General features: G+C 39.9%; 2 protein-coding genes across 2 annotated transcripts in view; both read right to left on the bottom strand.

Moving 5' to 3' along the window:
* LOC117504818 overlaps nt 1-25,995 on the bottom strand; it is a 3,434,143-nt gene that overhangs the window by 136,859 nt on the left and 3,271,289 nt on the right. The window lies entirely within an intron of this gene.
* eml3 (EMAP like 3) overlaps nt 1-25,995 on the bottom strand; it is an 85,200-nt gene that overhangs the window by 7,956 nt on the left and 51,249 nt on the right. The window contains 16 exon segments of the mRNA XM_034164408.1: nt 216-232; nt 235-258; nt 261-279; nt 282-322; nt 325-340; nt 846-913; nt 916-996; nt 2,939-3,077; nt 4,460-4,596; nt 8,584-8,677; nt 8,769-8,794; nt 8,797-8,883; nt 10,030-10,103; nt 13,641-13,790; nt 15,173-15,293; nt 17,283-17,315. Of these exon segments, the coding sequence (XP_034020299.1) occupies nt 216-232; nt 235-258; nt 261-279; nt 282-322; nt 325-340; nt 846-913; nt 916-996; nt 2,939-3,077; nt 4,460-4,596; nt 8,584-8,677; nt 8,769-8,794; nt 8,797-8,883; nt 10,030-10,103; nt 13,641-13,790; nt 15,173-15,293; nt 17,283-17,315 (1,127 nt within the window).

Below are 25,995 nucleotides of genomic sequence, written 5' to 3'. Positions count from 1 at the left end.
CACACTGTCCAAATGCTTATTGACCTGAGTATATGTCGTGTGATAAGCAGAGTGGGATGAGTCAGTGTCCAATATTATGACCTTATTGTACACCAAGCAGAGGAGTATAGGGCATTGTTCATAAACTTATGGACCCCACGTAAAGAGCAAAGCAGAGCGAGACACGGCTAAAGACGTATAGACCGATAGCACATAACACTAGTTCATTTGCCTACTTGCACTATGGCCACAATCCATCTGACAAGGTGCCTCTAAGGAGGCGTTTCGAGTTGTACCGACTACAGTTCTTCCTCCCCGTCCACATCTGCAATAGTACGAACCGCCCATACTTTTCTGGAATCTGAGAAAATAAACAAAAACACACATTAATCATCATCAAACATTTTTTATATAGCGCCAAATCACAACAAACACTTGCCCCAAGGCCTTTATAGTGTAAGGCAGGCCATACAAGTAATTATGTAAAACCCCAAACGTCAAAACGACCCCCTGTGAGCAAGCACGTGGCTACAGTGGGAAGGAAAAACTCCCTTTAACAGGAAGAAACCTCCAGCAGAACCAGGCTCAGGGAGGGGCAGTCTTCTGCTGGGACTGGGTTGGGGCTGAGGGAGAGAACCAGGAAAAGACATGCTGTGGAGGGGAGCAGAGATCAATCACTAATGATTAAATGCAGAGTGGTGCATACAGAGCAAAGAAGAGAAAGAAACAGTGCATCATGGGAACCCCCAGCAGTCTACGTCTATAGCAGCATAAAATTATACTGCCTTAAAAATTCTCTTGGTTATCCGGAAGTACCTCAGGCCGAGCCCACACATACAGCTGTAGTTCACCTCACACTAGTTCACCTCACACTCTCTCTCGGGTGCCAGGTCGGCGCTCCAGCGAATGATCTTGTGGTCTTTCCCTCCGCCGCGAGCAGACCACCACCCTGTAGGGTGCACAGGGTAAACACGCTGCCTTCATGGGCCCTGGTTTGACGCATGATCTGGAAGGTCTCTGTGTTAAAATGCAAAGAATAATACAGTAAATGTTAAAAATTTTTAAGGGGCAAACTTTCGTTACATCTCGATCTGTCCCAGAGAGTAGCAGAATCTATTGGAGGGGAAGCCAAAGCTATTCAGAAAGTTCAGTTTAGTCCTGGTAACAACATATTCCTCAGCTTCCAGGATCATATCCCCTTGGTTCTTCTTCTGATGAATCTTGTGAAGCCTACTGAGTCATAAATGTAGGTCTACATATTGGCCGGTCAGCTCCCTATCTACCGAGCTACCTACTATACATAATTAAAGCTGACAATCTACACCACAAACACACATTAACCAATTCTTCCCAATCTACAGGTAATTCTCTGGATTATTGCTTTGCACATGTCACTCTTCATCCAGTCATTGACTACTGAAGGTGTTGGAGGCTTCACAAGTCCCTAGGTGTCAAGAATTCCAATTATGTGCAACAGAGTAAAAGTCCGTGGGTTTGACGTTAAATGATACAAGAGTCTCCTTCAGTGTATCCTTACACCCAGAAGCGGTCACCTGGATTACAGATTAGAGCACAATTTCTGGGAGAAGTTCCATCTACCATGAGCACCATGTAACCTGATCATATCATATCACATGTATCAGCCTAGCATCCTGTTCAGAGGGAGTCATAGAGTCTCACTCCCTTGGAGATGAAGGGGTGAGACATACCAGCTGGTCTCAGAGTAGTCATAGTGCCACCCATCAGCAACACTCGAGGGATTTGTCCATTGGTATGAAGAATCAACCTTCATTGGTATGAAGAATCAATCAAGTAATCCATGTGTCCAAGGAAACCGTACTTTGACTCAACAAGCTTCACAAGATTCATCAGAAGAAGAACCAAGGGGAGATGAATCATGACATCATGCATTTAAGATAATTATGCATTCAATGCTCATCAATTGAACCCATTCCAGTGGGCAGCAGGAGAAAAGGTGGTGGATGCTATTTGCAGGATTAAAGAAGTTGGTTGATGACTCCCAAAATCATTGATTTTGCAATTGCACAGGGTAGTTTGTGATGTTGGAGAAGATCTGTTGACTGCAGCAATTAGATGAGGACCATGGGAGGGGTTTGAGATTACCTTCAGGGAAGGTCCATCTGGTCTGTACTCCATGGACCAAGCAAATATTTGGTGTCACTTTAGGGGACTAAACACCATTTATAAACCAACATCAGTATATACCATGTCCTACACAAAATGTACGATGGTCATTCCAGGGTGGCAACTGTAGCCAGGTTCAATAAAGGATTACACAGAGGTCCAATCTCCTGAATCGTATACTGCATTATTTCTTTTCATAGGGATTCCAAAAAGGTATAGTTTGGACCATCTGTGTCTGAATGTTATAGAGGTATGGGTCAAAAACTGTAAAATTGTGACAAAGGTCAATTTCCATTGTTACAGGAGTCAATCCTTAAGTTACTTCAATTTGGGGGAAAAAAAGAAAAGATGATGCAAATTATGGGTTGAGCTCATCGTTTTAAAAAGGAATCAGTTTCACCATCTGTCATGCTTCGTTATCACTTTACGGGGTCACATAGATTATCTCATAGAATCTAATGGACGTTGACCTTGTTTAACATTACTTTGGAGACCAAACATTCAACAAAGTCAAAACTATTCCATTTATTCATCCTATTAGTTAAACCAATGATCTGCATCACTTTTTTTTTTTTAACATTTAACCCCTGTACAAGCCTTCACTATTTATTTTTTGCCATTTTTGTCCCATAACATTCAGTCAAATAGCCCAAACTATACCTTTTTGGAATATTTATGATGAGACAAATAATATGGTGCACTTTTCAATATGACTGGAGCATTTTTAAATTTTGAACCCTGTTTAGTCCTTCATTGACCCCTACATGTCTACAGCTACCACACAAGCTCTCCATCACAAGGAGTGGTTGCTCACCTTTGGCCCCTTTACCAAGGGTTTTGACATCTGCAGCTGATTTTCCCCACGTCAGGATGTTTCCTTCAGAGTCTCCGGTCAGAACGTCTCCAGTCAGACTGAAGACAAAGCACTGAATGAACTTTGGCTTCTTGTATTTCTGCCAGAAAAAAAACAAAACAAAACAAACAAAACAGAAAACACATCATCAGTTTCCAGCAGAAACCTTTAAACTTTGGGTGCATTATAGGGATGGAGCAATAAGTCACATATTGTGATAACTCTATCGTGTGGCCTGTATCAAACTGTGTCATTTTTTAAATCAGTATTGTGATGCTGCAAAAAGTCAACTACTGCATGGAAGAAATGAGAGCAATCTGAGATTTCTGATGTCCACCAAGAGTGACAAGGACTCAAAATAACAAATATGTGATTCACATCATGACCCGGACTTTACCTGGATATGGATTCCACGACAAAAGCAATAATTGTACACTGATCCAGAACGGTCCGACTGATCAAGATGTTGCAATGTGATATTTCATTCACAAGCTGAAACAAAACAGTGTCTTCCTGATCTTGGTTTTACATCGTGATGGTGTATTCGTAAAGTAGTTTTGACATAATCCTTAAAAGTATACAAAGTGAAATCCTGATACAGAATCTGGATCCAGATCACCTCCGAAATTTAATGAAGTCTTCCAGGGCCAAACTCCAATGTGTGGTGAAAATCTGGTGGAAATCCGTTAAGTAGGTTTGACGTAATTCCCAAAAACCTACAAAGTGAAGCATGCAAATTGAAATGCTGATCCAGAATCTGGACCCGGATCACCTCCAAAATTCACTGGAGTCTTCTGTGGTGCAAATTTGGTGAAAATCCATGAAGTAGTTTTGAGGTAATCCTTCAACGCTTATATGAAGTGAAATCTTGATACAGAATGCGGATCCAGATCCAGATCCCCTCCAAAATTTTATGGGTTCTTCCATGGCCTGATATCTATCTGTGGTGAAAATTTCATCAAATCCATGCAGTACTTTGATGTAAAATAAATAAGACAAATAAATAAATAAATGCCAATGATTTTATTACGTCCTTGCCGGATGTAATAATGATAATAATAATCCAGAAGAATCATAGATGACTTATTACATATAGGAAACAGATAATGTCGTTTATAATACTATACAGTGGATCAAAACAGAAGTGTTTCTACAAAACCAGCCGAACATTTATCATGGAAGACTAGACTATTTGTTAAATGTAGACCTCAAATAGTAAAGATATCCACAAGGTCATGCTGGGGGCCATGTGCTAGTGCTGTGGGTCAAAGCATCCACCCTATGGCCCTGGATCTAGACTGGCGATCACCAAGGTGGTTTCACTGAGATCAACTAAGAACCTTCTGCGGAATCCTGCTACCAAACAAAAAAAAACCATCCATTCCATGCAGGTAAAGACTTACTTGGTGGTGGTACTAATAGCAATAAATAATGATAATAATAGAACAAACTCTTGACAGAATGAAGCCAAAGGCGTCTTACTCCAAAGATGCCTTGTTTCTTGGTGAACTGTCCAGCACTAAGCGTCCAGAAGTAGACATGAGATTTTCCACATGTGATGATGTTGGTGCTGTCACTGGGGTTGAACTCCACGGCAAATACGGCCTCATTCGTACTCTGAAACAAACATGTACAGCATTATATGCACTTAATCAACTCATGGGCCAAGCAGGTTTTTGGTACTACTTAAGAGTACCACACACTTACAATACAGCCTCAGGACAGCTTGGCTTACACAAATGGTGGCCATCCAAAGGTGGCAGCTGTCACCAGGTAGAGGTAAATGAAGGATTACACATGGGTCAACATTTAAAAATGCTGTAGTTATATTCGCAATATACCACATTATTTGTCTGATCACAGAGGCAGGGGTGGTGGCCAAGTGGTTAGTCCACTTGTTTCAGTGCAGAAGGTTCCCGGTTCAAATCCCACCCCTGCCACATTTCTCCATGTATTGTGGAGTTGCGTCAGGAAGGGCATCCGCGTAAAACTTGTGCCAAATCAACATGCAGATCCACCTTGGATTTGCTGTGGCGACCCCGAGTGAAAACAAGGGAGCAGCCGAAGGGACTTACTATTTGTCTGATCACAGAAATTCCAAAAAGGTATAGTCTGGACCATCTACAACTCAATGTTGTGGATTTATGGGGTAAAAACTGCAAAAATAGGGGGTCAAAATTTAAATTTGCCCCAATTTTGGTTAAAAACAAAGCAAATTATTGGTTGAGCTAATAGTGTTGCAAAAAGGAATAGTTTGCATTGTATATCATGCTTATTTATCATGTTACAGGGTAACATGTCATATGTCCAAATGGGATCCAATGGATGCCAACCCTGTTTGACAATTACTTTGGAGGCCAACCCTTCAACACAGTCAGAACAACTCCATTTATTAATCCTATAAGCCCAACAAATAATGCACATTGCTTTTTAACAAAACTGGACCAACTTTTACTTGTGACCCACATTTAAATTAAAATCAACATTTTCCACTTTTTTGCAGTTTTGACCTCATAACTCCATAACGTTCAGTCATAGATAATCCAAAATATACCTTTTTGGAATCTCTACAATCAGACAAATAATGTGGTATATTTTTCCATATGATTAGAGCATTTTTAAATGTGCATCACTATGTAATTTTGTATTGAGCACTACTTGCTAGAGCTGCCACCCTAGGATGGCCACCATACATCAAAATTGGCTTCAGACTCATGCGCCAATCAAACATTCACCACACATATTGAAACCTCAACTTGTGTCTCAAACAATGAACCAAAACCATATAATGTTTTTTTCTTAATTATTTGAAAGTCCTGCCTTATTGTCATATGAAGGGATACGTTTGCAACATGACCACCAAATGTGCATGACATGGAAAAATATGAACTTTATGAACTGAAAAGTATAAACATGCATATACAGAAAGGTCAGCAACAGTACGACACAAACACATCCATTCACGGCCGAGCATATGGACTGTTCCACTATGAGGAAGAAGGGAGGGGGCATAATTATGTTGTTCATCTTGGATGAAGTTGTATGTTTACACAGTGTGGGTCCGTCCAGAACCGAGCCAACTTCCAAACCCCGATCCACTCCACCACAAAACGTTGCTTCGTGTGCAATGCGGTAAAATCCCGACTTGCGGTGATACATGCGCTTAAGAGGCCACGTCTGTTCCCACTCCTGCACGGCAGCAGGACTAATTCACTCTATAAAATATTTACATGGCTGCCATGACAACTGCATTGGAATTGCTCTCAGGGAAGTTGAGGAGCTTTGGGATGAAAGCCCAGAAAAGCAGAGACATCTCTCTCATCCTTTGTGTGTTTACAGACTGAACCGTTAACACCGTGCTGCCAAACTGTACTTTATTCTGAAGGATTTCCTTTAAAACTGTTCCAAGCACAAAACAAAACAAAACAAAAAAACAAAAAACATGTTTGCTGATGTTTCTAGTGGGGCAACATCTCTCTCTCTCTCTCTCTGTTTCACATACACATCTTTTCTTATCAAACAAAGCTGTAAAGTTGCAAGTAACACAAGAACATAACTATTAGAGCCTGACCGATATATTGGTTTGCAGATATTGGGCCGAAATGAGCCTTTCACAAAACATATGGTATTGGCGGTATTTTTGCAGATATGAAAACTGTTATTTTACCATATAAACAATGCAGAAAAAAAACACTGACAGTTCGGAACATGGTGTTATTACACAGTTTGCCCAGCAGAGGGTGGCACTGGTTACAATTTTGTTAAGTTAAACAGGGCTGGGACCCCATCACCCTTGGTCACATTAGCTACAAGAGACAGATTGAAAGTGGCCAACTCCCATTCATGTTTCAGTCAGGGTGAGCGTTTCACAACGATAAGAGACAAGTGGTCGCTATGGCATCATCTAGATGGGGTCAAAATAGATGAGAAGTCTATTCTATATAAATGCTGAGTGATGTGGCATGGCGACTGCTAATCCGTGTGAAGGCCGCATGATGTACGTTGGTTGGTTGTTTACATTTATTCATAATGAAGTCAATATTTAGTAAAACATCAAGCCTCAATTACATTTTCTTTGTCACAAGTTTGATAAAGAAATGTTGAGAATCATTGCCAATTTTTTGGTATATATCCACAGATATATCGGTGTCATAAATGGTTTACTCCCCAAATATCCATATTCATGGAATGCCATTGCACACCAAAAAACACACTGTCCAACAGATCCGACGGCTTGGAAATTCGAGACAGTTGAGGTCTGAGGATCTACTGCAGCCTTCATCTACATTCAGAGCCGTTGGGTTACAAGCCATCACCTCCTCTGTATGATCTGCCATTCTTCGATTTCTTTTTTCACCAGAGCCCAGTAGCCATCTCGTGTTCTGTGTTCCAGTTGTGTCTTCATGGCGGCCATGGGGTACACAAGTTCCCCAACGTATTTCACCCCAACTATTTGAGTGATTATTTGCACCTACATTGTGGTTTGTAGCGCACAAGGTATGCATCAGCCCACTAATGCCTTTCATTTGTAGTTATTTGTACAGGAACCTATCCTAATGCCCATTGGGCGAGAATACAGTAGAGTGAGCCCTGTGCAAATAATCCACAATCAGTCCACAAACAGATCACATTAACACATTCATGTGCAATTTAATGTGCTGCCAAAAAAAAAAAAAAAAAAAAAAAAAAAATCCATTTGACTGTTGAAAGAAGCCAGCTTACAATGACAACAAAGACAGAACACCCCAACTCAATACAGAAAGATTTCAGGTCAGGATCAACACACAAATTCATTCAAATGGTGATACAAGCACCAAATTCTGCACAAATACTCCTGAAACATTCCTCTTTTGAACAAGCTGACTGCGCACTTGAATTTTCAATAGGTGGCCAGGTAGGGGTCAGTGAAGATTGTATGATCATAAAGATGAAAAAAAAGTTTGTACAGGGGTCAAAAATTAAAGTTGCACCACTTTTGGTAAAAATTGTTGAAAATCATTGGTTGAGTTAATAGGGTTTTAAAAGGAATAGTTTGCACCATGTGTCAAGGTAACATCAGAGCAACATATCATATGCTATAGAATCCAATGGAAGTCAACATAGTTTGACCTTTACTTTGGGACACCAAACATTCAACATGGTCAAAACTATTCCATTTATTATTCCTATTAGCTCAACCATAATTTGCACCACTTTTACCAAAACTGGAGCAACTTTGACCCATGTACAACTGAAACTGACCTTTGTCGCCATTTTTGCTGTTTTTACCCTATAACTCCAAAGAATTCAGTCATAGATAGTCCAACTATATCTTTGTGGAATCTTTATGATCAGACAATTAATGTGATTCAATATACAATATGACTGGAGCATTTTAAAATTTTGACACCTGTGTCATACTTCATTGACCACCTTTGGTGCTTGTATTTGAAGGATTGCTTTGGTTATCTGCTGCACAAAATCAGTTTTTAGTTAATAGGGAATTTATTGCTTCAGAAAGTCACACAAAATATGCATAACCCTGCAAATGGTCCCAACACTAGTTGGATGTGTACACCTTCCTACAATTTTTATTTATTTATTTTAATTAACCAACACTTTACCTTTGACCTCTGCATGTTTGGTCCCCTTGGTGCAGTCCCATACCGACAACATGTGTTCATTAGAGTCATCAATCACACACAAAAAAGCTCCAGAGTCCTGAAAACATCAATCAATCACAGATATAAATGTATCACAATAATACATGGGAATTAAATATCTTTTATCCTGGAACAATGTGCACACTTACAGCGAAGGAGAACGCAACTGATCCACGCCCTTCTGAAACGTCCCCAAGCCGATCTGCTGCAGCGTGACGAGGGTGTGGGAGTCCCATATGTGGACACATGACTGCAGGGGTTGACGTGCACACACAAACACCCACACATTTGTCAACAGAAACACTTATATGGGGGTTCTGTGAACAACATTTTCTATTAGCACTGACATTTTGCTCACCTTTACAATAGTTTATATGTATATCAATATAAAATGTTAATCTAAAATAGCCAGAATTAGAGCCCGAATGATATATTGGTTGATCGGTAATATCGACAAATATGAGCCTTTCACAAACATATTGGTAGCACATTAGTTTTTACCAATATGAAACTTTTATTTTACCAAATAAATGATGAAAGAAAAAAAACACCACTGCGGCAGTTGGAAATGGTGTCAATATGTAGTTTGTCTACGTCATTGTTTTACAACCTGGTCAAGCACGGCTGGGACCTGCATCGCCCCTTGGTCACATTAGCTGCAAGAGACAGAGGCAAAGTGACCAGCTGCTATTCATTTTCAATCAAAGTGGCATTTGGCTGCGACACAAAGTCAAGTGGTGGCTATGGAAGCCAGCTAGGCAGGGCCAAATTATCCAAATCCCACACACACACACACTCATCTTCACCACTTCACCACCAATCCAACATCGGGTCATGGGGGGGCTGGAGCCTATCCCAGCAGTCATAGGGCGTGAAGCATGGTTCACTCTGAACAGGATGCCGGTCTGTTGCAGGGCCACGTATAGACAAACAAGCACATTCACAACTGCCATACACCTACAGACAATTCAAAGTTTATAGCCAAGTCTATTTTATGCAAATTCTGAGCGATGCAATACAGTGTGACATAAATTAGTTGCTTGTTAGTTATATTTATAGTTATTTACAATAAAGTTCATGTTTATACTGTAAAATATTAAGCCTCAAATATATTTCTTTGTCATAAGGGTTTGATAACACATTGTTTGGAATCATCGCCATTTTACGTATGAATCGGTAGATATATTGGTATCATTTTTTTTTTTTTTTACACCAATAATGGTCTGTATCATATCGGCCACCCCAAAAATCCATATCGGTCGGGCTCTAGCCAAATCAGAAAAACTGCATGGAAGCTGGCATGCATACGGTCTGTATAAATAAATAAATACAAAATATGACATTTAAAAACAACTTAAAAAAATTTTCCCCTTCAATAGCACAATTAGTCCTGAAGAGGATCAGAGCCATCGTCACCTTGCATCTTTGTCACACCTGCCATTTGTCCAGATGCCACTCGCACTTTGTCAGGATGGAGGGTAAGACTGCAAGAACAACAATAATACCGCAATATGGTTATGATAAACCACATGTTTGGGTTCATGTCCTAATGATGGAGCGCACTCCTGTAAAATGGCTAAACTACCTTCATGGTCATGTACTTTGAAAGTACAGAAGCACCTATAAATGTCACAAAATTTCATTAACAAATTGTTTAAAATAAGACAAATAGGGTTGCAAAATTCCATGAATTTTCAAATTTGGAAACTTTCATAGAAATCAACAGGAATCTCTAAGAATTAACATGAATACACTGAAAACCTGCAAATTGCAGGTTAGTGTATAAATGCAGTTGGGAAAACAAATCATGCAGCATAAGCTCAGTTAAAACAAGATTTAAAGCAAATTCAGTAGAATTTCTATGATAAATAATGATAGAATGATAAAACAAAATGTTATACAGGAATATGTCTCAGAAAAGGTCCACTCTGCTTGTGCCACTCTCGTTTGTTTCTTTATAGTCAGTATTTTGTATAAATGACTTCAAATTTCTAGTTTATTCCTATTAATTCCTAGAAATCTTAATTCCCATAGAGAGTTTCCATCTTAGAATACTGCAAAATCTTGCCAGTGTTGATGACTGAATAGCCGTTGGGATGGACTCCAGCACCTTGTGGACCTTTAACTGGAATAAGTGGGTTTAGGAATTGAATGAATGAAAGGTCAGTTGGGTGTCCATTTTGTTAAACACCCTACAGTCAATTGTTGTAGCTTTCAACAAGTCCCAGACACATCTCCTGAAGAATCCCAACTCATTCTTTGGCAAACCTCTCAAGCTCCTCCAGATTTGATGGTCTTCTGGCATGGACCTTGGTCTTCAGTGCACTCTGCAGATTTTCAATGGGATTCAAGTCAAGGCTTTGTGCTGGTCAGTCAATAATTTTCAATTTGGTCTTCTGGAGGTAGTCTTCACCTGGAGCGATGTATGTGTTGAGTTGTTACTATGTTGGAAGATAAAGCGATGACCCAGACCCAGATTGCTTGAGGTTTTCTTTCAAAATCTTCAGATCCTTCTTTCTGAACAATTCCTTCCACTTTGAGAAGATTCCCAGTTCCAGACGCACTGAAGCATCCATACAGCATTAACCACTCCCACTGCTGCGTTTCACTGTGGAGACAGTGTTCTTTGGATTATACGTCTCTCCCTTGTTTCTCCAAACATAAGTAAAGTCTCGATGGCCAAAAGCTTTAGTTTTGTCTCATTTGACCAAAGAACAGGCTTCCAGTTTGCATAATCGTTCTCCAAGCTGTCCATACCATACTTCAGTCTCGATTGTACTGTAGGCATCTCTTCTGGAGAAGTGGAGTTTTTCTGGTCTACAACTTCACAGTCCATTCCTGTCCAGCAATCAAGTGATTGTCTTCAAGACTACAAATCCTGCCTTGACACAGTCATTCACTAGTGTCTGGCAGTGTTTCTCCAGTTTTAGTCACATCTCTCACTAGTTTTCTTTCCAGAGTCTTTGAGATCTTGGCTTTCCTATCTCTGCCAGGCTTGTTCTGTACTTATGGGGTTCTCTTTGATTTCTTGATGACACTTCTCACTCCAGTTCTTGACCCTTGGAAACACCGTGGATGAACTCTTTCTCCTGCTTTGTGTGCATCAACAATTCTTTATCACAGTCTAACTTTTTTTCTATTAATGCTTCCTCAAGTGGCAACTCAAACCCTCACTGACGTTTTTATACTGTGTGTACACTGGAGATAACCCTCAGTTTTACTTTGATTTTACAAGCTTTAAGCATTACAAAGTTAAAGCACATCATTGCACAAATGATGGTTTGTGCTTTGGCTCAACAAAAAGATCAGTTCTTATTGGCGCTATTAATTTTGATCCTGGTAGTTATTAGTTTTTGTTAAATAATTTGCTTCTGTGTGGAAAGTAAAATAATGTAAGCATCCAAAATAAAACCTGGATGTTTAGAAATGCTGTGTAAAAATTTATTGAGAATTTTGTCATCCATATTTAATTAATTCTGGGTGGTAAGATTGCCACCCTAAGGGGTACTGACACACACACATTCAGGGGTCGGGCCTAAAGCGAAACGTGGTTGGTTGATTTTGGCAGTGACAGAACATGCATCAAATGCATGTTTGACTGCATGTCAATGTTTATTCACGAGTGACCAAAAACAAATCTTAAATTTTGGATCTATAGTGGCATAAGACATTTCAGCACCCATGGAACCAATTTAGACTTTTATGTCATAAAAAAAAGAGAAAAAAGAAAAAAACAGCCTACTTTATATTAAAATTTCTAAAATTATGCCATTTAAACTAGAGCCCACCCAATATTGATTATTTGGAGGCCAATAAGATGCTGATGTTCAAGAGTAACACATATATATCTGCTGATATATCGATAAAAATGACAATGATTCCTAACATCCCATTATCAAACCCTTATGACAAAGAAACGTAACTGAGGCTTTAATATTTTTCAGTTTAAAGATCAGCTTATTATAAATAACTACAAGTCACATCGATCAGCATACGTAGTCTATTTTGACCCTGCCTAACTGGCTGGCGGCACAGCAACCAGTTATCTCATTGCTATAAAATGGCCACTCTGAAAATTAATGGCAGCTAGATGCTATGCCTCTGTCTTGTATAGTTAATGTGACCAAGGGGTAATGGGGTCCCAGCCATGCTTAACAGCATTGCATTAGAGTGTCCTCTGCTGGGCAAAGTATGTAATGACACTATTACCAATAGGCACTGCTTTTCTACATTGTTGTTTTTTTTTTTGGTTAAAAAAGGTTTTCATATCTGCAAAAACACCACCAATATCGATGTTTGTGAAAACTCACATCAGCTGATATTATTGGCCAACCAATATATCAGTTAGGTTTATTTTAAATAAATAATGAATACAAATCTTTGCAATGTGATATAAATTAATTACATTTATTGTAAATGTCAAAGCCAAAATAATCTAATTTATGAGTACTCTTCATCAGGCATGTAAATAATCACTTTTACATCTATTTTTTTTTTCCATCAAGGGTCACGGGTTGGAGCCTATCCTAGTAGACATAAGGCAGCAGGTGGGGTACACGAGTCTATCGCCGAGCCACATATAAACCAAAACACATTCACAGTTTAATAGTTTTATGGTGAAGTGGAAGAGAAAATACTTTGTTCCAAGAAAACTGATAAAACCTAGGCCTGAGTCGCTCATGTACCTTGTAGCAAACAGCAGAGGTGGGACGAAGTCACTGTCAAGTCATAAATCTGCAAGTCCCAAGTCAAGTCTCAAGTCAGCTTGCAAACAATTGGTGGTCATTATGACTTGAGACTTGACTTGGGACTTGCAGATTCATGACTTGAGAGTGACTTGATGATGACATTGTTCCACCTCTGGCAAACAGTAGCCAAAACATTATCTTTTTAAGATAATTATTTTGTGTCCCACTCCACCATGAAGCTATAAAATTGAGGAAGCAACCAAACTAAGTTCCAATTAAACTGATCTGTGGAAGCACCTGTTACAAATTCCGGTACATTCATAACCCGCTTACCAGCGGACGCAGTCGGTGTGTTTGCGATAGTGTCGCTGGGTGCAATTACTGATGTGGTAAAGCACAACAACACAGGCAATGAAGTACACTGCTTCACCCGTTGGCAGGAAGTACAGGTTGGCACGGCAATCTCGTCCTCGGTAACCATAGCTAGTCGTACTGAGTCAAGGCGATAACATTCAAGTCTGCAAAAAGAAAAGAAAAAGATCACGCAACTCCAAATGTTCTTGTATAATCTGGTCTTTTGTGAGTCAGTAGAAATGTCAACCTTTTCACGTTAAATAAAGCCTTTTGTTGTCCGAGGTTTGACATCAGATGGGTGTGAAGGTCTACATAACCCTCTGCCAGATCCACCATCATATGTTTTGGATTGAAAACAAGATGGAGGTGGGATGAAGTCTCTGTCAAGTCACTGTCAAGTCATCAATCTGCAAGTCCCAAGTCAGCTTGCAAACAATTGGTGGTCATTTTGACTTGAGACTTGACTTGGGACTTGCCGATTCATGACTTGAGAGTGACTTGATGGTGACTTCGTCCCACCTCTGAAACAAAAACCGATCACTACCTGGTGGTGAACTGGAACAGGAAGCAGAGAAGGTTGTTGGAAAAGCCCAAAAATCAGTACATTTATACTCTCTTGGGAATACCAACTTCATCCAAATTAACTATAAAATGTTCAACTTTTAACTCCAGCGAACTTTTTGCATTTCAGGGTATGCTGTAACATGGAACCTGATTGGACTGAGTTTAGAGTCTTCACTGTGCAAACGGTTATGTTACGAGGTGCACTCATGACATGACGTTGGTGCTTTTCCTGGTGAAGATCTTGGCCATGGATGTGGGCAAAGGTGAGGTTATTGGTGAGGGTGGAGCTTGGTGATGCCATCAAGACAGAGTCGTTAATTGCTGTTGACATCATAATTCCAGGAAAGACTGATGACTGTGAGCACTATCAGATGGTGGAACCCTTGAACAGGAATGATGGAGACATAGGGTGAACCTCACTCACTTCTTCTGCAGGTCAACAAACCAGTCAAGATGTACAACCATAACATGATACTGGGAATGGAAGACATTCCAGCAGAGATACTGAAGTGAACTCGGAGTATTAAAAGAATGACATCACAGACACAAGTGGCTGAAATGAGTTTCCTTCACAGATTATGTTGAGGGATGGCTGATCTAAGATTCACAAGGAACTCAGAGTAGATCTGGTTCTCTTTTTGCTTTGGCATATTATCCAAGGAATACTCCATTTGAAGGTGTTCTGCCAGATTCAAAATGAGAGGAGATTTTAATGTTGGCATGGAACATGCTGGACTTTATGCCATCTGGCCTGAGAACATTTCTGAGGCTCACTACAACCAAACCCAGATAAGAGGTGGAAAATGGATTGATCAATAACCGCTGTCACTGATTATGGGCCATTTCAGGCACACACTATTTTCCGATATAGACTATGAGGTTTAAATTGGATACAATTAAATCAACAATGAACTGAAGGAAACTGTTCTGACAGTTTGTAAGGATACACCCAGTCCAACTCTAGTCTCTCTGAGGGCGGTTCCATCTTTAGGTCCTCATAGTTCTGGATGTTAGAGGGGATGTACATAGTTATTGGTCGTCCTCGGATGAACATTTTGATTGACTGCCCTGGAAGACAAACACACAGAGTCAATAATGCATCCAGTCTGGAAAACTATCCAAACAAGACGACGTTAACCAGCCGATCAACTCTGACCTCTGGGTAAAATTCTGCACTGGATGACCTCATAATGTCCAAATTGTTTTCTTCAAACTTTGCTGCTGATCTGGACCAAAGTTGCAGGTTGTGCCAGCCAAATGTTTGTGTGGGTCTTGTTCCGGATCCGGTGCAAGTCCCGGCACAAGAATCATAGCTAATTTCCTCCCGGTGCAGGTGTTATTTATGCTCATGTGGGTCTGTTGGCTGAAAAATGTGGTTAAGTCAGTGCATAGCTGGTGAACTGTTATCAGTCACCAGAAAGTGTTTGCACCTTAGACGAGTGATGTTACAAGACCCAAAGTCGTTTTTGTAAATTGGTGTTGGTACCGGAGGTATGGAGTATTATATTCTTCCAGAACTGATGGGGGCAGTATTTATGCCTAAACGTATTCTAGTCTACTGCTCAATGCCAAATCAAAGAAGAATGAAAAAAATACAAATGTAAGATGTCAACAAGCGCCACAGCTGGGGCTTAATATCAGTAAGAGTAGCATGCGAAAGTACATTGCGGTCAAGGCAGATGGCCAAGGACAAATAGCTGATTTACAAAAGACAACATATAAACAATATAAGCGTACAATTCAGACAAAAGCAGACGGACTTAAAAAAACACGCATCTAACCAACATAGCCTAACATTAACCGCATAGCTAATATTAGTCTACGTTAGATGTCTTATTACGTTAAACCTTGTAAGCAAATCTCAAAATTTGAGTAACCATGCTGGATGGAGACAACTGGAGGAAGCCACCATGACTTGAATTTGATGACAACAACTTTAATATCTGTTTCTATCAATTATATTAATATATATTGGATGTAAACAGAAATAAAAACAAAGTCAGAAATTCTATGTGGACAGCACTGGATGTAAATGTCCAAAAAATGGTTTCAGACTTGTCTAAAGAAAACTGGCTGTAAAAGTGATCATTTGCATTAAAAGTTAACCTCACGTGTAGTTTATCCAATTAGTTATGGGCTCTGAAAACGCAGATGCTGTGCATAAAAATGACTGTAATTCCTAAATTGTTAATATGATACTTTTGCTAAACCCCTTGAATTGAAGCTAAAGGTCAATACAATACTAGAATATCTTGTTTGTTTCAATACTTATTCCAATGCATTGTTGTACAGAAGCAAAATTAGGAAAAAAAAAAAAAACTGTCCAAATAGTTATAGACCTGCATAAGTGGAGCCAGTGCTGAAAATTCCTATCTGCTCACAACAAGCTCAGCTTCAAAATCAGAGTTTGAATTTGAATTTCTAAGCTTGTTTGTTTAGCATCAAAATATTCATCCTCAAAAAGTTCACCCTTAAAACAAACAAAAACAAAAAAACCCTCAAAGAATTTAACCTCAAAAAAATTCAACCGCCAAAATAGCAAAGCAGGGAGAAGCAATCGATCCAACGTTCAGCAATGTATTACGTCATCGTCTTCTTTCGAGTTGGTCTCTGTGTCACATGACCAATGGAGCAAAATGTGATTGGCTGAATATATCATGTCTTGTTTCGATTTGGTCTCGGTGTCACATGATCAAGGGAGCAAACCGTAATTGGCTGAACGTTGGATGATTGAGACAGGGATCGATTGCTTCTCCCTGCTTTTCTATTTTTTAAGGTTGAATTTTTTTTATTTTTTTTTACATTGAAGTTTTTGAGGCTAAATATTTTGATGTTAAACAAATTCAACTTTAGAAATTCAACTTCAACTCTTGATTTTGATGCAAAAAAAAACATTCAACCTTAAAAATTCAAATTCAAACTCTGACGGCACAGATTTGCTTCCATAAAGAACACTGCTAATGTGACTATGGATTGGACAGAAAAGAAGAATGTCCTATTTTTAAAACACTCTGCTCAAATTCATCAACAGTAATAATGCCTCTAGGGGAGGCCTACCTTGGCCGTAGGTTCCTCTTCGGGATCCAGAGCCTACGTAAAAAATGAAAACAAGTAAGTCAAAGAAAATCCCAAAACCAAAACCTTAAATCACAGCTGCTTCCAGGCAGCGAGAGTCCCTGAGGATCTTGTCCTGATTTATAAGGCTGTGAACCAACAGCACAGAACGGAATTCAAGCCTGGTTATAGTTTCCATCTCTTCTTCAGACTTCTAACCTGGCTCTGTTATGCTGGCAACTGTTCTTTCTTTTCATGAGGCTAGAGCTTGATGTCGGAGAAAACCGCAAGTTTAAACCGGCTGAAAAGTCACGCCTCAGGTTGTCCAACAGTCAACTGCGGGTCAGCGCCCCAGATCGCCGGGATCACTGCGCGACACCTCAGGTTGACAGGACACGGTTGAGGTGCCGCAAGACAGCAACTATAAAGTCAAACGAGCGGAACAAAGGAAAAAAAAAAGCCACTGTGCTCTTCTGACGGCTGGCAGGAAAGTCAACCAACTGGAAGTCATGCTCGAGTACTCAAATACCAGAAAACTATTATTCTGTAATGGAGAAAAAACAGAGTAGGAATGAGAAATGAAAACCAAACTCTCACACATCTGGCTATAAAAAATTAGTTCTTCCACTTTCACATCATTCAATTTTCACACATTTCAGTTCAAGCTGACCTGTTTTGTTTTTTTTTTTATGTTTGGGCAGGACTCTGTATTTATTGGGATAAGGGAGATGCGCTACCAATATGCAGACCTAGGTTTAATTCCCGGTCACATTTTCCATCTCTCCTTGGACAAGACACCATCTGCATTATCTCAGTTGACCCAGCTGTAAATGGGTACAAGGCAGAGGTGGGAGTAAGTCGCCATCAAGTCACTCTCAAGTCGTTGAGATCCCTCAGAAAGATTTAGAAGTCTTGGCCAAAGACATGAAAGTGTAGACTGAGCTGCTTGATCTACTGCCACCATGACCCGGACCCTGATAAGTGGCAGGAAAATGAATGAATGAAAGTTCTTATTTGATATCATTTTGCAGATTGGGCCCAGTTGTAAGCATTTCCTTCTTCTGTGGGAAATATGGATAGAAATTTATAAGTTTGAGACCATTATTTTAGGGCCCTGGGGACTACTTTCCATGGTAACAAATAAGACTGAGCCAACTGGAACACTTGGAGGAGAAATAATTTGACATTTTGACTCTATTTCAACAATTCCACTTCTGTGGAAATTGTTGAGGGAAATTCAAAATTCTGGCTTCGTTAGTTTGTGCCTCTGTGGTTCAAAAGTTCCTGGTAGAAAATCCAGATTGATCCAACTGGCAGAGATAAGGACAGGTAGCTCAGTGAGATAGGAGTTGGACTATCAACAAGTCGACCTGGATTTGATTCCTGATCATACTATCCATCGGTGTCCTGTGAACAAGACACTCAATCTGCACTGACCCATCTGTAACTGGGTACCGGCATTGGTTGGGAAGTAAGATGGAATGACTGGCATCCATCCATGAAGAGTAGTAGAATCTACATCACATTATGGAATCTGGTGCTAAACACTGGTACCAGTGGGCCTAAGGAGCTATCCGCCTTAACTTAATAAGAATCCCTAGTAGATTTGACATGAAAAACAATGGATACAGGAGAATCAGTCATACCTTTAGCTCTAAAGTCAGTGCCTTCATTCATTCATTTTCTGCTGCTTATCAGGGTTCAGGTCAAGGTGGCAGTAGACCAAGCAGCATTCCCAAGGCAGCGGAAAATATAATCCCTTCAGCATATCCTGGGTCTTTCCTGGGGCCTCCTCCCAGTTGGATGTGTCTGGAAGACCTCCCTAGGGAGATGACCAGGGGGCATCCTCTGCAGATGCCAAAACCACCTCAGCTGGTTCCATTCAATGTGAAAAGCAGCAGCACTACTCTGAGTTCCTCAAGGATAATCAAGCTATAACCCCGGTCTGGAGTGCAAGCCTAGATACCCAACATAAGAATCCTCATTTCCATTGCTTGTATCTCCACCTTATTCTTTTGGATCATCACCCAAAGTTCCTGACCATAGATGAGGATAGGGGCGTAAATAGACTGGTAAATCAAGAGTCTGGACTGAGCTCTTTCTTCACCACAACCATCCAACACAGCATCCATAAATCATCTGATACCACCGCAATCAGCCTACTGATCTCACGCTCCAACTTACCCCCAATTATGAACAAGACCCTGAGATACTTGAACCCCTTAACGGGCCAGTAATTCTACCAGCCCTCCCAAAGATAGAGATGCAACACTGAGGTCACAAACTGGACACCCTCCAATCCTGACTGTGCTATGAAATCCCTTCCATAAATGTCACTAACAGGATTGGTGACAAGGGGCAGCCCTGGTAGAGTCCAACACCCACTAGGAGCAGGTCCAACGTAATGCAGAGAATGTGGACACAGCTCCTACTTTGGTTGAATAAAGACTGGATCAGGAGACGCAGTGGTTCCAGTACTCCATACTCCCGCAGCACCCCTCACAGGACTCCTCTAGGGACCCGCTGCCTCAAGGCTGTCAGATGATACTTTTTAAAAAAACTAAGTGAGCAAGTACCGAGACCTCTTTCACCTGTTTAAAGCATTAGCCACACCTTATCATTTTACAATCAGCCGCAAAACCAACTGAGAAAGAGAGTGAAAGATGATAATGGAGGAAAAACAAAACAAGAATGAAAGTGGAAAGTCAGTTTCTAGTTTTATCGTTTTGGCTTCCAGTTACCTCAATCTGAAACAGATATCATGTTTACAGGAACATTCATTCATCCGTATGTTTTATTGACACCAACTTGACATGGCATTACATTTCATGAAAATAAGCTCGCATGGACTTTAGGACACAGGTTCCAGTGTTGTTTTATTCCAATTTGAATTGCCAAATGAGTATAAAACCGAGAATCAGCCTTGAGAGCTGGTTGTCTATATGTGGTCTTATATAACATACAAACTATTTACACCTGTACCACAGCTTCACTTCTTTGGCCATTTTATTGACGTAATTTACATTTTCTTTGTATGTTATCAAGGAGGCAACGCTCTCATGGCCAGTTATCAGTTGTCAGTGAGATTTCTCAGAACACAAACAGATTCCATGTAAATCTGTGCAGCGCTCAGCCTTAGATTAGACACGTTGGTTAAATATAGGGGCTGAATTCGATCAAGGGGTTGATTTGCCTTTGATCGCTGATCTTTGATTCTGCTCCTTTAGTCCAGATCCTCCCTTTGATCTGTGATCTGGATTCTGTTGATCCTGCCTTTGTTGTGTAATCTGGAATCTGTTGATCCTGCATTTGTTGTGCAATGTGGACTCTGTTAATCCTGCCTTTGTTGTGTAATCTGGAATCTGTTGATCCTGCCTTTGTTGTGTAATCTGGAATCTGTCGATCCTGCCTTTGTTGTGTATCCTGGATTCTGTTAATCATAATCTGGATTCTATTGATCCTGCTTTGTTGTGTAATATGGAATCTGTTTATCCTCCTTTGTTGTGTAATCTGGCATCTGTCAATCCTGCCTTTATTGTGTAATCTGGAATCTGTCGATCCTGCCTTTTATTGTGTAATCTGGAATCTGTCAATCCCGCCTTTGTGTATAATCGGAATCTGTTATCCTGCCTTGGATCTGTGATCTGGATTCTGGCGATCATGTCTTTCTTGTTGACCTTTGTTGGTGTAACGGGGATGGCCAAGTAGCTCTGAGATCAAAATCAAATGTGAGATTCCCCTTATCCTCATTACATGATCAAAGCAGGGACATATAGATGGTCAACAGCAAAGGAAAATATAACCTCAATCATGGAATCTGTTGATCCTGCCTTTGTGTGTAATCTGGATTATGTTAATCCTGCTTGTTGGTGTAATCAGGATATGTTAATCTGCCTTTGTTGTGCAATCTGGATTCTGTTAATCCTCTGCCTTTGTTGTGTAATCTGGATTCTGTTACATCCTGCATTGTGGTGTAATATGGAATCTGTTGATCCTGCCTTTGCTGTGTAATATGGATCTGTTAATCCTCTTTGTTGTGTAATCTGGATTCTGTTAATCCTTGCCTTTGTTGTTGCAATCTGGATTCTGTTAATCGTAATCCTGGAATCTGTCAATCCTGCCTTGTTGTGTAATCTGGAATCTGTCGATCCTGCCTTTTATTGTGTATCTGGAGTCTGTTAACCTGCTTGTTGTGCAATCTGGATTATGTTAATCCTGCCTTTGTTGGGCAATCTGGATTATGTTAATACTGCCTTTGTTGTGCAATCTGGATTATGTTAATCTGCCTTTGTTGTGTAATCGGATCTGTTGATCCTGCCTTTGTTGTGTAATCTGGATTCTGGTTATCCTGCTTGCTGTGTAATCTGGATTCTGTTATCCTGCTTTGTTGTGTAATCTGGATTATGTTAATCTGCCTTTGTTGTGCAATCTGGATTGTGTTGATCCTGCCTTTGTTGTGCAATCTGGTTTATGTTAATCCTGCCTTTGTTGTGTAACTTGAATCTGTTGATCCTATCTTGGCCTGGTGATCTGCATTCCGCATCATGTCTTCTTGTTTGACCTTTTAGCCTTTGTTGGTGTAACGGGGATGGCCAATTAGTACTGAGATCAGAAATCAAAGGTGAGATTCCCCTTATCCTTACTACATGATCAAAGCAGGACATACAGATGGTCACAACAATGGAAATATAACCTCTATCATGGATCACAGCCATTCGAATTAAGGCCACTAAGCAGATCAAAGATGAGCACTTAGCCTCAAAGGTAAACAATGATGATGCCAAGATGAGTAATCATATCAAAGATAAGGCCTGAAGGAGCTATTAAGAACTATGTTTGGAAAATGAATAAAGGTCAGAACTGGAATAAAATCACTGAACAGAATCAAAAGTCAGGATCAAAGATGAGTGATCAACATCAAGATCTGGGTCAAATGATTATCAAGGCTTCTTGCAGATGCCAAAATGTAAATATGTTTTGATTGATTGACTGATTGATAGAGGGGCTTTACTGAACATACAGGATCGTAATAATTAATTTAACAACTGCAAATTATACAGCCGAGGCTGTTTCACATTGCGTTTTTTCTATTTCTCGATAAATCACTTTTCATTGCTTGTTCAGAAACATGCTACATAATAACTCTGTGTCATCCAACGATTAGTGATGTAAAAATTCAGCCAAGGAGAAGTATTCAGAAGAAGTGTGATGTGATGTAGACAAGCTAAGAATTGAAAACTGTTTGTTGGGAACCTCCTGGCCGTCCACCGTTCCAGCAGAGTCCTGGCTAACCACAACGGCTATAATTCCAGGCAGCGCCCACAGCACAAACAGCCCTCCAGTGTTTCCCGCCAAAAGGCTCATATTAAAGAAGAAAAAAACGAGTGGGAGAGGCCTCCTGCTGAGTTGATATTTCTGGTGTCCAAATCGCACGTTTCAGTAAGCCATAAAGATAGCCATGAAAAGAAACCCAGCGACTTTTAGCTGAGCCCACCGCACAGAGGTTTACGAGTAAGTCGGTTTATAGAGGGGGGGTACTCAGGCAAGGTGACTTGAAGGGGGAGAGTTTCGTTTTACTGATGTTCCACACACACACACACACACACACCCGAGAAGAATATTCAAGCTATAAACACACAACTACTTACACAAAGTTTTCCACCATAAGTAAACCCCCCAATCCCTTTATTTAACATTGAATAATTTTCAAAAATTAAACTTAAACATCTGTTTAAAAGATCAAATGTCCTTTCATATTTTGAGGACTGTTAGGTTAGGATGGTATCCTGTATCGACTCGACAAAATTTGATCCGGATCTGCTCCAGATATCAGATTTTATGGCCATCTGAATTTAACATTGAAAACCCATTTATGTATATATTACATTATATCTTAATCAAACGTGCCTCAATCACTTTCATATTTGAAAGAGAGAAGCGGACTGGCACTCACTATCACCTCACAAAATTTGATCTGGATCGATCCAGATTATGGATTTTTTGCCTATTTGAATTTAACATTGAAACCCATTTAATGTATATTTACAGTATATCCTAATCAAACTTGACCCCAATCACTTTCATATTTGAAAGTGAGGTGCAAGACTGGCACTCACTATCACCTGCAAAATCTGATCTGGATGATCCAGATTATGGATTTGTGGGACATTTGAATTTAATATTGAAAAGCCCATTTAGTGTACATTTTGCATTATATCGCCATCAAAAGTGCCTCGATCACTCTCATATTTTGAAAGTGAGGAGCAGACTGGTACTCACTATCACCTGACAAAATTTGATCTGGATCTGATCCGGATTATGGATTTTGTGGACATTTGAATTTAATATTGAAAAGCCCAGTTGGTGTATATTTTACATTAGATCTTAATCAAACATGCTCCAATCACTCTCATTTGTGAAAGTGAGGGTGCAGACTGACACTATCAGCTGACAAAATTTGATCTGGATCTGATCCAGATTTGGGTTTTTTGAACCATTGTGAATTAATATTGAAAAGCCCATTTGGTGTATTTTTACATTTAATCAAAACGTGCTCCCAATCACTCTCATATTTGAAAGTGGGTGTCAGACTGACACTCACTATCACCTGACAAAATTTGATCTGGAGCTGATCCAGATTGTGGATTTTTTTGGCCATTTGAATTTATATTGAAAAGCCCATTTGGTGTATATTTTACATTATATTTTAATCAAACGTGCCCCAGTCACTCTCATGTTGAAAGTGAGGGTGCAGACTGACACCACTATCACACTGACAAAAATTTGGATCTGGATCTGATCCGGATTATGGATTTTGTGGACATTTGAATTTAATATTGAAAAGCCCATTTGGTGTATATTTGCATTATATCTCCATCAAAAGTGCCTCGATCGCTCTCATTTTCTGTTATGGATTTACCTACACCACCAAAACTGAACAGAGGTTTGCAATTTTATCCCCGTTTGTTTTCCAGTTATCAGTCTGAAACCAAGTGCCAACAAGCAATGACAAATTGTGACAAGCAATGTTCTGTGAAAATACATCCTCTTGACATATGATCACATCTAATTTATCTTATGAAAAGTCACTTCTAACAGGACTCTGATCTTGAAAATTTGCCAAGGTAGAATTTTGTGTAATTGGAAACTAGCGTTGGGGAGGTTTGCGCTTGTTGTTTGAATATAATTATTATTTGAATTTTAAAATGAATGTTTCTCTATTTTAAAAGCACTTGATGAAGTTAGTAAGTGATATTATTTAGTGTTTTGTTTCTGTGCTGCCAAACTCAGGTCATTAAATGTCAGCGCTGGTTCATGATTGAAACATGTGAATTCATGTTTCTACTTGTGTCCAGTAGTACCGTTGTAGTAGTAACACCTTATAGTTAGTCATAGTCCCGTCTGCACACGCACAGCAGCGTAGAGCATTAAAAGCCACAGTTTGTGTTTTATTCATGCTTTATAACATGCAGCGTAAAAAATAAGTGACATTAATGTGAGTGACTGTCGGCTGCGTACGATATCACAGGCCGGATCCTGGTACTTATATTAACTGGTGGGTGCAAATTTGACTTATTATATACGGGTCGGGGTCTGTTACTGATGCTGACGGGTGTGCGTGTTCAAAACTGGACCCATGTAGGAGTCTGTTGTAGATGAACAATACCTGGATTTGAAGGTGTAACAGTTTGTCAACATGCCTAACGTCTCTTCACAACATCTAGCGGGGGTTTGGAGTCCGCTATAGAGCTCCTGGGTTTTAGGCAAAACTAGGCCATTTAAGTCTTATCTTGGCAGCCAAGCAAACGCTCATAAAAAGTAAAGAATCCTTTTGGTCCAGATTATCCAAAATAATAATCAGTATTTCGAGAGACTTGTGCAAAATTCTCATAAGCAGGAACTAAGGTCAGCAGTAGAGCTCAAAGCTCAGCGAAGGATTAAATTCAAGATCAAAGCGCTAAGTGTGCAGGATCAAAAGTCATCAGTTCAGATCAAAGTGCTGAGTGAGCAGGAATAAAGGTCTCAATCAGAGTGCCAAGTGAGCAGGATCAAAGGTCAGAGGTCTAGATCAGAGATTGAGTGAGCAGGATAAAGATTGAGGTAAAGATCAAGCAGTTAGTGTGCAGGATCAAGGTCCTCAGTCAAGTTCAAGTGCTGAGTTTGCAGGATTAAAGGTTATAGGGTCAAGATCGAGCCCTAGTGAGTAGAATAAAGGTCTCAATTAGAGTGCCGGGTGAGCAGGATCAAAGGTCAGAGGTCTATATCAGAGCATTGAGTGAGGAGGATTAAAGGTTATAGGTCAAGATCAGAGCACTAAGTGAGCAGGAATAAAGGTCTCGTTCAGAGTGCCGATGTGAGCAGGATCAAAGGTCAGAGGTCTACAAACAATAAATAAATAAAATATATAGTTTTAAAAACCCACCAAAACAACAAAAAAAAAAACATATTAAACTGTGAACGGTAGGAAGACAACAACAAAAAAAAGACATTCTTGTGGAATTCTGGTGGTAACTGTAGTAGCACAGTTCAGCTGCATTAAATCATCCTGCAAATGTTAAAATAATTTAGCAAACATCTGCTGAAATTTAGAGACTGTTAAACCGCAGTAATCGTAAAGTTTTCCAGAAACCTTAACTCTCAAGTTTGACTTTCTCAAGCTGATGTGTGACCGAGTCCACAATAAAGAAGCCTAAAATCCCAAACTTTGGGCCAACGC

The sequence above is a fragment of the Thalassophryne amazonica genome, chromosome 23 (genome assembly GCF_902500255.1).
Source record: "Thalassophryne amazonica chromosome 23, fThaAma1.1, whole genome shotgun sequence".
NCBI lineage: Eukaryota > Metazoa > Chordata > Actinopteri > Batrachoidiformes > Batrachoididae > Thalassophryne > Thalassophryne amazonica.
The sequence above is the reverse complement of the archived record's forward strand: the minus strand, read 5'-3'. Positions and strand labels throughout refer to the sequence as shown.